The sequence below is a fragment of the Scyliorhinus torazame genome, chromosome 14, assembly GCF_047496885.1.
Source record: "Scyliorhinus torazame isolate Kashiwa2021f chromosome 14, sScyTor2.1, whole genome shotgun sequence".
In the NCBI taxonomy this organism is placed as follows: Eukaryota; Metazoa; Chordata; class Chondrichthyes; order Carcharhiniformes; family Scyliorhinidae; genus Scyliorhinus; species Scyliorhinus torazame.
This window is the reverse complement of record NC_092720.1, coordinates 22122498-22138995: the sequence shown is the minus strand read 5'-3', so window position 1 is coordinate 22138995 and position 16498 is coordinate 22122498. Positions and strand designations below refer to the sequence as shown.

The window sequence follows — 16498 nt, the reverse complement described above, 5'->3', positions numbered from 1 at the left end:
AGCGGAAATTCCCTCACCTGCCGCCTCACAAACGCCCTCACTTGCATGTACCTGAAAGCGTTCCCCAAACTTCTCCTCCAATGCCCCTAAGCTCGCAAACGTCCCATCAATGAACAGGTCCCCCATTCTTCTAATCCCTGCCCGATACCAGTTCTGAAACCCCCCGTCCATCCTTCCTGGGACAAACCGATGGTTGTCTCTGATTGGGGACCACACCGAGGCTCCCGTTGCACCCCTGTGCCATCTCCACTGCCCCCAGATCTTTAGCGTTGCCGCCACCACCGGGCTCATGGTGTACCTTGTCGGCGGGAGCGGTAGCGGTGCCGTCACCAGCACCCCCAGGCTCGTTCCCTTGCAGGACGCCATCTCCAACCTCTTTCACGCCGCCCCCTCTCCCTCCATCACCCACTTACGGATCATTGCCACGTTGGCTGCCCAATAGTAACCAGCCAAATTCGGCAACGCCAACCCTCCTCTATCTCTGCTATGCTCCAGGAACCCCCTTCGTACCCGCGGGGTCTTGCTCACCCACACAAATCCCATAATGCTCCTGCTCACCCTCTTAAAGAAGGCCTTAGTAATCACCATTGGGAGGCATTGGAATACAAAAAGAAATCTCGGGTGGACCACCATTTTAACCGACTGTATCCTACCCGCCAACGAGAGTGGCAACATGTCCCACCTTTTAAAATCCTCCTCCATCTGTTCCACCAACCGCGTCAAATTAAGTTTGTGCAGTGCCCCCCAGCTCCTAGCTACCTGAATCCCTAAGTATCGAAAGCTCCTTTCCGCCCTCCTCAACGGTAGGTCGTCTATCCCTCTTCCCTGGTCCCCCGGATGGATCACAAAGAGCTCACTCTAATTTCCCACATTGAGCTTATAGTCTGTAAAATCTCCAAACTCCCGTACGATCTGCATTACCTCCACCATCCCCTCCACTGGATCCATCACATACAGCAACAGGTCGTCTGCGTACAGCGACACTCGATGTTCCTCTCCCCCTCGAACCACCCCCTTCCATTTCCCCGACTCCCTTAACGCCATGGCCAAAGGTTCAATTGCTAATGCAAACAGCAGAGGGGACAGGGGGCACCCCTGCCTTGTCCCTCGATACAGCCGGAAATACTCCGACCTCCGCTGGTTCATGACCACACTTGCCACCGGGGCTTTATACAGGAGCTTAACTCAACTAATAAACCCTCCCCCAAACCCAAACCTCCTCAACACTTCCCAGAGATACTCCGACTCTATCCGATCAAAGGCCTTCTCCGCGTCCATGGCTGTCACTATCTCCTCTTCTCCCTCCACCGATGGCATCATTATCACATTTAGGAGCCTTCGCACATTAGTATTTAACTGCCTACCCTTTACGAATCCCGTCTGATCCTCGTGAATCACCCCTGGGACACAGTCCTCAATCCTCGTGGCCAACATTTCTGCCAGCAACTTAGCATCTACATTGAGGAGCGAGATCGGTCTATACGACCCACATTGCAGAGGGTCCTTATCCCGCTTCAAGATCAAAGAGATCGTCGCCTCCGACATTGTCGGGGGCAGGGTCCCCCCCTCCCTTGCTTCATTGAACGTCCTTACCAGCAACGGGGCGAACAGGTCTACATACTTCCTATAAAACTCCACCGGGAACCCATCCGGCCCCGGGGCCTTCCCTGCCTGCATGCTCCCCAGTCCTTTAACCAGCTCCTCTACCCCAACTGGCGCCCCCAAACCAGCCACCTCCTGCTCCTCCACCCTTGGGAACCTCAATTGGTCCAAGAATTGCCGCATCCCCTCTTTTCCCCCTGGGAGCTGGGACCTATACAGTTCCTCGTAAAAGGCCTTAAAAGCCTCATTCACTTTCCCCGCACTCCGCACCATAGTTCCCCTGCCATCTTTGACTCCGCCTATTTCCCTCGCTGCCATCCTCTTACAGAGCTGATGTGCCAGCATCCGGCTCGCCTTCTCCCCATATTCATATATCGCCCCCTGTGCCTTCCTCCACTGTGCCTCTGCCTTCCCTGTGGTCAACAGGTCGAACTCCGTCTGGAGACTTTGTCTCTCCCTGAGTAGTCCCTCATCAGCCTCTGCATAGCTCCTGGCCACCCTTAAAATCTCCCCCACTAACCTCTCCCTTTCCCTGCCCTCTCTCTTCGCCCTATGAGCCCTGATGGAGATTAACTCTCCCCTGACCACCGCCTTCAGCGCCTCCCATACCACTCACACCTGCACCTCCCCGTTGTCGTTGGCCTCCAAATACCTTTCAATACACCCCCGCACACTTCCTCGTCTGCCAGCAGTCCCACATCCAACCTCCACAACGGGCGTTGGTCCCTCTCCTCCCCTAGCTCTAATGCCACCCAATATGGGGCATGGTCTGAAATGGCTATGGCCGAATACTCCATTCCCTCCACTTTCGGGATCAATGCCCTGCCCAGAACAAAAAAAAATCTATCCGGGAGTAGGCCTTTTGTACGTGGGAGAAAAAAGAAAATTCTCTGGCCAAAGGCCTGGCAAATCTCCACGGATCTACTCCCCCCATCTGGTCCATAAACCCCCTAAGCACCTTGGCCGCAGCCGGCCCCTTCCCCGTCCTAGACCTGGAGCGATCCAATGCTGGGTCCAGCACCGTGTTAAAATCCCCACCCATTCTCAAGCTCCCTACCTCCAGGTCTGGAATACGCCCCAACATCCGTTTAATGAATCCAGCATCGTCCCAGTTCGGGGCATATACATTCACCAGTACCACCTCTGTCCCCTGCAACCTACCACTCACCATCACGTATCGGCCTCCCTTATCCGCTACTATGTTCTTGGCCTCAAACGACACCCGCTTTCCCACCAGTATTGCCACCCCTCTATTCTTCGCATCCAGCCCCGAATGGAACACCTGTCCCACCCATCACTTCCTTAATCTGACCTGGTCTGCCACCTTCAGATGTGTCTCCTGAAGCATGACCACGTCTGCCTTCAGTCCCTTTAGGTGCGCGAACACTCGGGCCCTCTTAACCGGCCCATTTAGGCCTCTCACATTACACGTGATCAGCCGGATTGGGGGGTTAGCCATCTCCTATCTTAGGCCAGTCCCGTGCTCGCGCTTCCCGCACCCTCCAGTCCCCCAGGCGGGGAACCCCCGCCCCGACCACCTCTTCCATTTTCAGTTCCCCCTCGGACAGTGCAGCAGCAACCTTGGAATCACCCCTCTTCCCCCCCCGCTCGATCCACATCTAGCTCTTTTGCTCCCCCCATATTATTACCGAGAGTCAGCTGACTTCTGCTGACTCCGGATTCCCCTACCTTCCCGTTGATCTCCCCGTGTGGGAGCCTCTCCTCCTCCTTGCCTTCCTCCATCCACCCCCCCACTTTTGGCACGGGAAAAAGCCCGCGCTTTCCTGAACCAGCCCCTCCCCCTGTGGCGCAGCTCCTGTTGCAGCCATTATCCCAGCTCCCTCAACCCCGAGTCTCACCTTCCTCCAGCACCGACGCCCACATTCCCCATCATCATCATCTCGTCTACAGAAAAGAAAGAAAAAAGGGAAATTTTAGGAATTTGAACCAGAACTCTGCCCACATCCCCATCCACCATCCCACCCATGAATTATTCTTTACCCATATTTACAACCCCATATACAACCAACATCTCCCCCTACAACCACATCCCCTCAGTTCGAGTCCAGTTTTTCCGTCTGAATAAAGGTCCAAGCCTCTTCTGGCGTATCAAAATAATGGTGTCGGTCCTGATAAGTGACCCACAGTCGCGCAGGCTGCAGCATGCCAAACCTGACTCTTTTTTTATGCAGCACCGCCTTGGCCCGATTGAAGCCAGCTCCCCTCCTTGCCACCTCCACGCTCCAATCCTGGTAAACTCGGATCACCGTGTTCTCCCATCTACTGCTCCGCACCTTCTTGGCCCATCTCAGCACACTTTCTTTGTCCGCGAAGCGATGGAACCTTGCCACTATTGCCCTTGGCGGCTCATCAGCCTTGGGTCTCCTCGCCAGGACCCGGTGAGCCCCTTCCAGCTCCAGGGGGGTCGGAGAGGCCTCCGTTCCCATCAGCGCATGGAGCATCGTACTCACATACGCCCCGGCATCAGCTCCCTCCACTCCTTCGGGAAGACCCAGAATCTGGAGGTTCTTCCTCCTCGACCTGTTCTCCAGGACCTCAATTCTCTCGGCCCACCTCCTGTGCACCGCCTCGTGCGCCTCCATTTTTACCGCCAGGCCCAGGATCTCGTCCTCGTTGTCATTCATTTTATCTTTCACCTCACGAAGCTCCACCACCTGGGTCTTCTGGGTCTCCTTCAACCCCTCGATCGCCAACAGCATTGGCGCCAGCACCTCCTTTTTCAGCTCCTCCACACAGCGCCTAAGGAACTCCTGCTGGTCCGGCCCCCATGCTGCTCGCTCTCCATCTTGCTTTTCCCCCTCGATTTTGCCGCTGCTCCAGAGCCTCTTTTTTCGCCGCTCCACCGCTGATCTCGGCCATATATCGTAAAGGGGGACCTTACTGCACCTTCCCAGACGGGATCAATTCAAAAAAGTTCCGTTGGGGCTCCTCTGGAGAGCCCAAAAGTCCGTTGTCGCGGGAGCTGCCGAAACGTGCGGCTTAGCTCCGCATCGCCGCAACCGGAAGTCCTACCCATGACTTTTCTCGGTTCATAAAAGTTTTCTATTTAATTTCAAAGGCTTACCGGGGACTAATACTTTAAATTTCTTCCAGGAACATAGGAACAATTTTTCCCACATCACTAAATACCTTTGCCAAATAAAAATCCATCAAACTCTGGTTTAAGATAGGGCAGAACGGTAGCATTGTGGATAGCACAATTGCTACACAGCTCCAGAGTCCCAGGTTCGATTCCGGCTTGGGTCACTGTCTGTGCGGAGTCTGCACATCCTCCCCGTGTGTGTGTGGGTTTCTTCCGGGTGCTCCGGTTTCCTCCCACAGTCCAAAGATGTGCAGGTTAGGTGGATTGGCCATGATAAATTGCCCTTAGTGTCTAAAATTGCCCTTAGTGTTGGGTGGGGTTACTGGGTTGTGAGGATAGGGTGGAGGTGTTGACCTTGGGTGGGGTGCTCTTTCCAAGAGCCGGTGCGGACTCGATGGGCCGAATGGCCCCCTTCTGCACTGTAAATCCTATGAAGATTAGCATCAATTCTAGCAAATAGATCTTGCATCAATTGCCATTTGAGGAAGAGAATCCCAAACTTCTACCACGCTTTGACTGTAGAAACATTGCCCAGCTTTACTCCAGAAAAGCCTGCCTCTAATGAGTTCCAGGCTCCCCAACCAGCAGCAGAAATAGTTTCTCGCTATCTCTTCCCCTTAACATCATGAAAATGTTGATCCAATCGCCCCTTAATCTTTTAAATGCTAAAGAATACAATCCTAGTTTGTGTGTACACTCCTCGTACTTTAACCCTTGGAGGTCAGGTATCATTCCCGTAAATCTACGCAGTACACCCTCCAACGCCAATACGTCCTTCCTAGAACTGTTCAAATCGCTCCCGGTCTGGCCTAAGTCGAGTTTTGTGCAGCTGTCGGAGACATAAGGCCAACTTGCATCAAACCCATCAACTCTTGAACCGTGCCAATGTTCCAGTCCGCTAGATGTAAAGGACCGAATTCCATTGGCCTTTTAAATTATTTTTAGTACATGTTTGTGACATTTTAACAATCCTATATAAATGGACCTCCACGTCTCTTTGGAGCTCCACTATTTCTAGCATTCAGACCAGTGCTCTGATCTATCCTATCCGAAGTGGATGGCATCACGTTTCCCTGGATGGAAATCCATTTGTCACTGTTTCGCCCATTCGCATAAATCTATTAATATCTCTGTAATTTTGTACTTAAAAAAAATAAAGTTAGAGTACCCAATTCATTTTTGCCAATTAAGGGGCAATTTAGTGTGGCCAATCCACCTACCTTGCACATCTTTTGGGCTGTGGGGGTGAAACACGGGGAGAATGTGCAAACTCCACGCAGACAGTGACCCAGAGCCGGGATCAAACCAGGGACCCCGGCACCGTGAGGCAGCAGTGCTAACCACTGCACTGCAGTGCTGCCCAAAACTTTGTACTTCTATCTACATTGCTGCCCATCCTGGTGTCAAAGTGGCCAACTTGGAAACATGGCTGTCTATCCCACCGACTAAGTCTTTTATGAATGTGGTAAATAGTTGAGGCTACAACATAGATCCCTAGCTGTGGGTGCCATTAGTCATATTCTGCCAATTTGTGTACCTGACCATTATCTTTCTCTTCTTTAAATTACCACCATCTTTATTCTCTGTCTCCTGCCACTCAGCCATAACCAGGTCAATGATTTTCCTTCAATTTCATGAGCTTCAGTTTTAGTAACATCAGGAACTTTGTAGATATCAAATGCTCCCATTTTGACACCTTGCAATGTTTTTTGTTTGACTAGATTAAGTTATGCGGAATTACAATAAATTTAAGCACCGAAGCAGACCATTCTGCCCGTCTAGTCTTTCCTGGTGTTTACATTCTGCCCATCCTAATTCATCCCACCCGATTAGCGTAACCGTCCACTGCTTTCTCCCTCATGTATTTATGTGGCTTTTCCTTAAATGCACCTATTCTATTCATCTGAAGCACTCCATTTGGTAATGAGTTCCATATTCTAATTGCACCTTGCTAAAAATGTATATCCAGAATTCCTCATTAAATTTATTAGTAGTTATCGCTTATTTATGCAGGTCTTGTCATGCAGTGGATAATAGCCCAGCCTCTAAACCAGACAAGCTCTGGGTTCAAGTCCCACCCCAAGGTTTGATGACTAGAGAAGACGTGTTTATGACACAGCCAAACAGGTTGAGTCCTTCCAAACTCTTCCAACACCAGCCACTAGCGGGTGGTGAGAGTAGGAGAGATTCCTGGTCAGCCATGTGATGGAAAGAACGTTGGAGCCTCTAGCATCACTATCCATCGGCCCAAACCACAAGATACCTGCAAAGGTGAAGAATTGCCATTGCAACTCGCACTCCCTGAGTGAACTGGAACCCAACACCACCTGAAATTTATCCCTCTTAGGTTTGGATTCGCTGACAAACAGCAACACCTTATTTCATCCTTGTCAGTGTTACATTTTGCTCTTTCTCCCGTGCCCCCTACATCTTTGAAGGTCAGGGCCCCTAGTGTTGTTGGACTGGCCACGTGCTTAAACCACTTGTGTTTTTTTTTAATGGACTGGTTAAGAATTGCAGCGGATTGAGGAGGAATTAAGTGGTTGCGGTTGACTTCTTTGCTGCAGGTGTGTAGGGAGTTCCAGCGTGGAAACTGCACCAGGGGCGAGAACGACTGTCGCTTTGCTCACCCAGCGGATATCGCGATGGTGGACACCAACGACAACACGGTCACCGTGTGCATGGATTACATCAAGGGCCGCTGCTCCCGGGAAAAGTGCAAGTACTTCCACCCCCCTGCCCACCTGCAGGCCAAGATAAAGGCTGCGCAGCACCAAGTGAATCAGGCAGCGGCTGCCCAGGCAGCGGCCACTGCAGCCGCCATGGTGAGTGGCAAGCGCGATTCGAACCAAGTCTAAGATGCCGGCAGGGAATTTGAAGGAGCCACTAATCATTCTGTTTGTGTTCTCCCATGATTTCGTGCAGTGAGAAATGAACAGTCAGGCAATATGATTTGCAATCGTCTTTTGTGCTGCACCCCTTAAAATTATTGTTTGCGCTCTCCCTTTTGTTGTCAAGCGAAAGGATCGGGTTAAGGCAGTAATAATATTAATGAGCGATAGCTAATAGCTGCTTTTAACTTGGTCACTTTGCCTAAGGTTAGATCTGTGCACTTCCCTCACTGCGTTATCCTTTATGTAAATATTTAACTGTAAAATGTGTACTAGGCCCAGTAAAACCTTGTTGTGTAATATCTATAAATGTGTGTAACATGATTTATGTGAAGAGGAGAGCTGGTGCTGCTTTTGTGCGCTTTGAGATGCCCAGACCAGAAGGCAAAGGACAGAGGGTACAGTCTGTGCCTTGCGTTAATAGGATATTGTTTTTTGTAATTAACTATTTGTGTAAAAGTCCTTAACCTCACAGTAACTACTCAGTAGTGCCTTTATTGTGCATGCCTAGTCTTGTTATTTGTTGTATATGGCATTCCGATGATTTGTTTTTTTTATTTGTTTTTTTCCTCAACTCCCCACAATGCACTGCTGCCCCCATGATGCACCTCTGCTTGCTGTTTATGTTAATGCGCTTGAACCCCATTGGCCCATTGCCATCATGTGCTCGCTGCCTGCTAATTAAGACTCAGTCGGCTGTCAAATCACTGAAGCGACCCCTCGAGGCAACCTTTGACCTGGTACTATGACCTTTCACCTTTTAGCTTGGCATGTAGCTTTAATAGGGTTACAAGTTATAACTTAAAACATTTATTTAAGGCGGGGGGGGGGGAATCAGTGTTAGTACATTATTTTCTGCTGTAAATAATAAAGGGCGGTGATAAATTGACTGTGGCACCATTTTGCTTTGAACAACTCAAAAGAGAAATAAACTATTGACAAGAAAACACTTCACTCTTTCAAAATTAAAAAAGGAACGACCCAAATGGAACTTGGGCAATTTGGGATTAAATCGTCCAAAAGAGCTGCAAGCAACCATAGTGTTAACTGAAGTACCACACTCAGTTCATCACCTGTGGATTGCCCCTCCGACATAACATTGGGGGATGTTAAATTTATGTGATCATAATAATTCTGTACTTATCTGGTTGGCATGGCTTATTTTTTTTGCTGAAAGTCGTTAATGTGTAAATGTTTTGTTACTCCGTGTTCAGGTACCTGCATGAGTCGCATGCCAAGTTTTTTTTCCGGGGGGGGGGGTGGGTAAAGTATGTGGGTTTATCATTTTATTTTGTAGATGTTCCTTTTTATTAAACGCTCTTAAAGATTGTAGTTAACATTGCTTTTAATGTTGATCGTCATGGAGCTAGCAGTGCAGCCTTCTGCTTTTGTATATTAAGCCTCTTTTATTGTAAGTGTTCTGTAATATGATGCCGCTATGTTAAATTTTCCCGCTTATTATTTTTTTAAATTAGTAATGCTTGCTGTACATGTAGTTTCTGCTTATTTGTTGTTACTGCCTTGTCACAGGTAGTAATCTTGTTGCTTGCTTGCTAGATGGTTAGTATTGCGTAAGTGGCCGCCTTGTGTTTGCACTTTGTACTGATGGTGTGTTTTCTTTTTTCTCTTTATCGTTTTTTTTTTTTGTTTTCTCTTCCTTTGTTTTACCCAACTTCTTTTACTTTCACCTCTCGTTTCCAGGGCCTGCCTCCTGGCGTCCTCCCTCCGTTACCAAAGAGACCTGCACTAGAAAAAGCCAACGGCGCCACGACTGTCTTCAATGCTGGTGTTTTCCAATATCAACAGGCCCTCGCAAACATGCAGCTACATCAACAAGCCGCCTTCATCCCACCAGGTAAGGCAAGTAAGGCCCGTTTAAGCTCAAAACTGAGTGGCAGGGAGGGACAATAAGTGATACGCTGGTGTTCTGCGATAAGAAAAGGCATACTAACAATAGCAATCCAGTAATTCCATTCAAAATAACTTGATTTCCTGGGTATCTTTCGCCTTATTTCCTTTTTTGATGGTTGATCACAAGATTGAGAAGTGTAAAGCTTTTGTTTCCTAACTTCAAGTGACCGAAGGAAATAGGAGAAATACCTGTTGCAGAGACATCCTACCCGATCGACAAGTTTAATTGTTCCCTGCGATTGTCCTATAAAGTTACATTGTGGTATCAAAGGTGATTTTAAACAATAAATTTCACCTACGGGATGCGGCCGTCGCGGGCTATGCCTGCATTTATCACCCATCCCTAGCTGCCCTTGAGAAGGTGGTGGTGAGCCGCCTTCTTGAACCTCTACATCCTTGGGAAGTGTATGATCAGGAGCCAGACAACCGGGTGCAGAAAATCAACCGGGCTAAGGAGAGCAGGAGAGAAGAAGGGGTTCTGTGTGCAGTGGAAGTCAAACTTGGCTTCAAAAGTCACCCGCTGTTGATTTCCATGAGGAGGGGTGAGGGAAAGGTGGTCTCTTTGTCAATTCAATGGATGATGCGAGAGGAAGACCTGTCCCGGGAATTTCTCCAGATCCTCTGCTGCAAAACCAGAGGAAATTCAACCCCTATGAATTTTGATGGGATGGACTGACTCAGTCCATCTGAGACTGACTCCCCAAGGAAATACCGGCAGGGGTGATTTCAACTGAACTCGCTGGGTGTGAAAACCAAATGGCATCGGATGGAATGCTGGATTTACACTGGCCTGTTGGCATCAAGATAGAGTGAAAGCGGGCAGCTGTACCAATGTTGCTCCTCAATTTCACAATGGGCGGGTTAAGTTTGAGTGGCTCCTTAAATGCAGCCTTGCAGTGATGCCAAGGCAAGGAAGCCCATCAATGATAACTTCTCCAGTGCGCTCTTGCACCAATGGTGAAGTGCACCTGTCTTGATTTATATGTGGGTCTGCCTGTCCCTGGGGTCGGGGAACTGAGTACAAATGCCAGTTTTGTCCACCTGCTCTAGATCCTGGATTCATCCATTGAAGTGGTGTGCCAAGACCTCCAACCCCCAAAACCCCTCCCTCTTCACTCTCTTCCCATCATCAGCTAAATAATTCTGACCTTCATGGAGTCAGTTCAGCTGATTTTATCATAGATTATCATAGAATTTACAGTGCAGAAGGAGGCCATTCGGCCCATCGAGTCTGCACCGGCTCTTGGAAAGAGCACCCTACCCAAGGTCGACACCTCCATATCCCCATAACCCAGTATCCCCACCCAATACTAAGGGCGATTTTGGACACTAAGGGCAATTTATCACGGCCAATCCACCTAACCTGCACATCTTTGGACTGTGGGAGGAAACCGAAGCACCCGGAGGAAACCCACGCACACACGGGGAGAACGTGCAGACTCTGCACAGACAGTGACCCAGCAGGGAATTGAACCTGGGACCCTGGCGCTGTGGAGCCACAGTGCTGTTCACTTGTACTACCGTGCTGAGACAGGACAGTCGGAAGAATACTTACTATTACGATTCCAGCTGGTGTTATAACTGGATGGGAAAATCCCAGAATGGAAGCTTTGCTCAAAAGACCGTAACTTTTACTTTTTTTTGGAAAGCGTGGTGGAACAGATTCACAGGGCCGTTAATTAGATCTGACAACAAGAGAAGAAAACATTTATTCAACATGAAAAGCTGGATGATTATACAATAATCCTTTACTCGCCCCCCCCCCACACACTGTTTAACAATAACACAGAGGTTTTAGGATTAACACGGATTACAAAGTACATCTTAATCTACAATGGTCTCATTAACGCAAAGTCCCTTTTAAGCAACAAGAACACACTCTCCACTCAGAAATTCAAGTGAATGTTTGTGGATGTCTCCTAAAAATCCCCCCCCCCCCCCCCTTGTCCTGACTGCTGTGCAAACTGCTCACAATCGCTTTAATCTCGATTCCCAGACTAATAAAATAACATCAGGCATTTGATTTACCTTTGAAGGCTCCTGTCCCACTTTAAATTTGGTTACTGCAATTGTCTCTTTGCCTCAGAATACATTTGTTTACTGTTCCTTGAATTCTTCAGAACAATACCTTGATCTGTTTATTTAACTCCAGTTGCTAAGCAACCCCCACATGCTCATGCCTTTCATTTATTCTTTACGCCATAGCCCTCTCTAAGCACAATAGATACACAGCAGGAACTGAACCAACCCCCGCACATAGAAACACCTTTGTCCAGCATGAACCTAATTCTAGGTTTTACCCTTCCAGGCACAGGAACATTAAGTTAAACCCACTTAAAACTATACTTTATTTCTAACGTTTACTGATACAAACATAAATCCTTTAAAACTACACTTGTTTTCCTAAAATGACTTATATGTCCTGGGTAATAGGAAAAGAGAGTATAGGGCAGCATGGTGGCGCAGTGGGTTAGCCCTGTTGCCTTAAAGCGCCAAGGTCCCAGGTTCGATTCCGACTCTGGGTCACTGTCCGTGTGGAGTTTGCACATTCTCCCCGTATTTGTGTGGGTTTCGCCCCCACAACCTAAAAGATGTGCAGGCTAGGTATTTGGCCATGCTAAATTGCCCCTTAATGGAAAAAATGAATTGGGTACTCTAAATTTACAGGAAAAGGGGGTATACGTCAGAATTGTGAAGGGCAAGTCTCGGGTTGATATCAAGAAGTATCTCTTCACACTAAGTAAGGATGATCGATAACAGAAACTGATCACCGTGAGGGATAGTCAAGGCAGGATTTATTTGAGAACCAGCCGGATGGTGCACTGTGTAGTTAGTGTTTTGGAAGGTTGAAATTAGATGGGCTGATGAGACTTCATCATCCCAACCTGACTTGTTCAAACAAATTACAAACATGAAAGTGGCTGAAATAGTGACGAGAGAACTCCAGATTCCTAACCTTCAACTTAATTCACGGACAAATAAAAGTTGTCGCGATTTCCACGGTAAGTTTGAGGCACTTAGTGAGTGCAGTGCAGTACAAACAATGTATAATTGAAGCACAGCTTTAGAGTAACGCAGTGTGGACAGAAGGCCAAAAATATCTTTACGAAAAATCTTTACGCCCAACTTGAGAGGGGGCATGCGTCGTGAACCTGTGTTGAGTCCAGCTCGGGCAGAAATCGGGAGAAAGTGCAAACTCCGCAGAGTCATCCGAGGCCGGAATTGAACCCGCATCCCTGGAGCTGTGAAAGCTGGTACGGGAATTCACGTTGAGGCACCCAGTGATATCGAATATCCCCAGATTAAGTGCAACGTAGATACAGAGTAAGACTCCCATTATTGTGCCCAACAATATCCATCAGCTTTAAGCCGTAGCCTGTCCTGCAACAGTGTGCCATTTTTCCATTTCACATGCCAATCATCCTTAGGCCTGGCGAAGTGTCCATACCGTTAGAACTGGCTTCAGGCGACCCACCCTGATACCCTAGGTCATGATCTGGGGACCTGGGTTGAAATGGCAGATGGTGTAAACTGAATTCAAATTTTTTTTAAATTTGAAAATAAAAGGCTGCTGATAACCATTTTGTCGTAAAAACCGATCCGGTTCTTCAATGTCCTTTAGGGAAGGGAATCTGCCATCCTTACCCAGCCTGGCCTACACGTGACCTCAGACCCACAGCAATGTGGTTGACTCTTAAATGCCCTCTGAAATGGCCTCGCAAGCCACTCAGTTCAAGGGCAATTAGGAATGGACAACAAAAGCTGGCCCAGCCAGTGAAGCCCATGGACCATCAAAGCCAGTGCTCACGGTTATGTGGAAGATGAGAGGCGGGATTCTCCGTTTCTGAGACTAAGTGTTGGCGCCAACGCAGAATTCTTGGACATTCACGGCAACAAAACTGTCGCCACACCTGGACCGATTCTGTTACTGTGGAAGGGGCTAGCACTGGCGCCATGTGAAACACAATCGTTTCCAATGAAAAACGGTGCGGGATTTGCTGGGTTCCTGATTGACACTTGGGAGGCTGACAAGTTGCAGCCGCACTTACACATGACACTTCCCACACACACTCACCCCAGCCAACAAGATGGCATCGCTTGTGCTGGGGCATGTCCATACAGCTGATGAGTCGGCTGGGGTAAGAGGGCACCCTGGGGGAACACCTATACAACCTGTGGCACTAGGTTCACAGTGGGCAGTCAGCGGCATGTGCAGCTGCATGGCTGCCTTGTCGGCTGCGGCAATGAAACGCATTGGTGCCGCTGTTGAGGTGTTGAAGCATTGCGATTTTGGCGATGGAACCTATTCTCTGCCCTATCGTGTTTCGCGATTTCGGCATCGGCCAACGGAGAATCCCGCCCGAGAGGTTTACTCAGGGAGAGAGCAATGTGGGATAAAAGTTATAAAATTGCTCAGCGAAAGGGCACAGCATATTGTACTGGCTGGCTTTCTGCCCTGCTGTAAAACTGCTGTACCCATCAATCTGGGCAAGGCATAAACCCAACAACCTGCAAAGTGATAGGCAGGCTACTTCCTGGCTGTAACAATGTCTGGCAGAGTAAATGACAGCAGGACGCACTTCCATAAACAAAGGAACAAAGAGTTAAACTCTGGTGCAAAGATTTGACTAATTAGAAAGGAAACAGTTCACTTGCTGACCAGGCTCAATTATAATTATTGACACGGGCTGCACAAATTCTCCTATTTCCTTCTGTCGTTGGTTTAATGTTTTGTCACAGTACCTTGACTCAAATAGTCTGTATTTAGAAAAAGTGTTTGCTGTTCGTCTCTACATACCTCTCCCTAAACAACAAAGTTACTAACCTTCACCGTTTTCCTTTACACACTACTTACAAAAAAAAAGAGTTCCCGGCAACAACTGTGGTGAACGTTTTTTTGAGGGCAATTGATTTTTCTGTTGTTGAAAAAGTCAGATTGGAGGCTGTCGGAAATATTCTTGCTTTACAGGGACCCACAGCATTCAGCCACAAATGTTTGCGAGTTAGTGCAACTGAGCTGATAATATTATCACTGCTGCTTCATGTTCCATTTGCTTCACATTTCGCTCAAGGCTATTGTGTGTGCTGGTATGAACGCAGTGCCCGTCCGTTTCCATTTACTGTAAATCAGTTAAATCTTATGCAATTGCATTTTTTAAGGACTCGGCTGTTACAGCCCTATCACATTCTGCTGCCCCCTCTCCGCCAAACTCTTATCGAATTGGATACACTTCTGAAAAATCACTGCCATGAACCAATCTCGCTACAGAACCCTTTTCACTGCCATCCGTTTGAAAGCATGAGTTTGGATTTAATGGGAGAGGCCAGTATCAGAACCTTTTAAAACATCAAATAGATAATTAAAACTATAAGAGAGAGCTTGCATTTATATAGAGCCTTTCATAACCATAAGACATCACAAAGTATTTTACGGGCGATTAAGTGTTTTCAAAGTACGGGGCAGCCAATTAACACAGGCTCCCAGAAACAGCATCAGAATAATGACCAATTAAGCCCGTTTAGTGATGTTGGTTGACGGGTAAATGTTGGCCAGGACAAAATTTAGAGGTCTCAAATAAGTTTCAATGGCATGGCGGCACAGTGGGTAGCACTGCTGCCTCAGGGGACCGGGTTCAATTCCGACCTTGGGTGCCTGTGCGGAGTCTGCAGGATCTCCCCGTGTCTGCGTGGGTTTCCTCCGGGTGCTCCGGTTTCCTCCCACAGTCCAAAGATGTGCAGGTTAGGTGGGGTTATGGGGATAGGGCGGGAGAGTGGGCCAAAGTAGGATCAGTGCGGACTTAATGGATTAAATGGCCTCCTTCTGCACTGAGCGGTTCTATGGCATTTGCTGAGGTGGATGGTGTGAGAAGCTGAATTAAGAGCAGTGGACCATTATTAAGGAAGAATTTGCATTTGTATAGCACCCAACCTCATGCTCATGACGTTCTATGGGGCTTTGCAGCCAATGAAGTACTTTCGAAGAGCGGTCACTGTAGTGATATCGGCAAATATAGCAACCAATTGTCAGCAGTAAGGTCTAACAAACGGTGTGAACAAATGATTAAATAATCTGCTTTTGCTGCCAGTGAGGGAGAAATGTAGTTCAGGCCATTCAGGAGCTGGGGCGCTGGTGGCATGATGGTAATGTCACTGGTCTCGTAATGTAGTAACGGAAGATAATCTCTTTAAGTCAGAGATAGATAGGTTCTTGATTAATAAGGGGATCAGGGGTTATGGGGAGAAGGCAGGAGAATGGCGATGAGAAACATATCAGCCATGATCGAATGACGGAGCAGACTCAATGGGCCGAATGGCCTAATTCTGCTGCTGTGTCTTATGGTCTTACACTGCTCTGGGGAGGTGGGTTCAGATCTCGCTGCAGTCACTGGTAGAATTTTAAATTCAATCAATAAATCAGGAATTAAAAGCTAGTCCCAACGATGGAACTATCAACGACTGTGGTAAAGATCCATTGATGCCCTTTAGCGAGAGAAATTTGCTGTCCTTGCCTGGTCTACGTGTGACTGCAGATCCGCGGCAATCTGGATGTCTCTCAGCTGCTCTCTGCATCGGTGTAGCGATGTATTCAGTGGGACATCAGTTCGACAGCTTATCTGAAAGCTGTGGCACCTCTGACAGTGTAGCACCCTCTCAGGACTGGAGTGTCAGCCTAGGCTGCACGCTCACCCCCTGGGGATGAATCTTGAATCCACTACCTTCAGACAGACATGAGAATGCTACCAACTAATTCCAGATACCTTTGACTCCGTGTGTCAGGAAGGATATATTGGCCTGAGAGAGAAAACAGTGCAGGTTTGCCAGGATGAAACCAGGGCGTAAAGGTTTAAATTATGAGGGCAGACCACAGCAACCTAGCTTGTATCTACTTTAGTTTCAAAGTTTGACGAGCTTTCGATATGTTTTAAATGATAAAACGGTTTGGTAGGCTGGACAGAAAGAATCCACACCGAGGAGATATGTTACATTTAGA

At 48.1% G+C, this 16498-nt stretch overlaps 1 protein-coding gene across 14 annotated transcripts in view; it reads left to right on the top strand.

The window, feature by feature from the left end:
* mbnl1 (muscleblind-like splicing regulator 1) overlaps positions 1-16498 on the top strand; it is a 396632-nt gene that overhangs the window by 359250 nt on the left and 20884 nt on the right. For 11 of the 14 annotated variants that reach the window (XM_072473809.1, XM_072473821.1, XM_072473819.1 and 8 more), the window contains 3 exons: positions 7273-7530; positions 8283-8336; positions 9298-9451. In XM_072473809.1, coding sequence (XP_072329910.1) covers positions 7273-7530; positions 8283-8336; positions 9298-9451 — 466 coding nt within the window. The remainder of the gene's footprint in view (positions 1-7272; positions 7531-8282; positions 8337-9297; positions 9452-16498) is intronic. The other 3 variants (XM_072473818.1, XM_072473817.1, XM_072473812.1) reach the window with 1 other exon arrangement.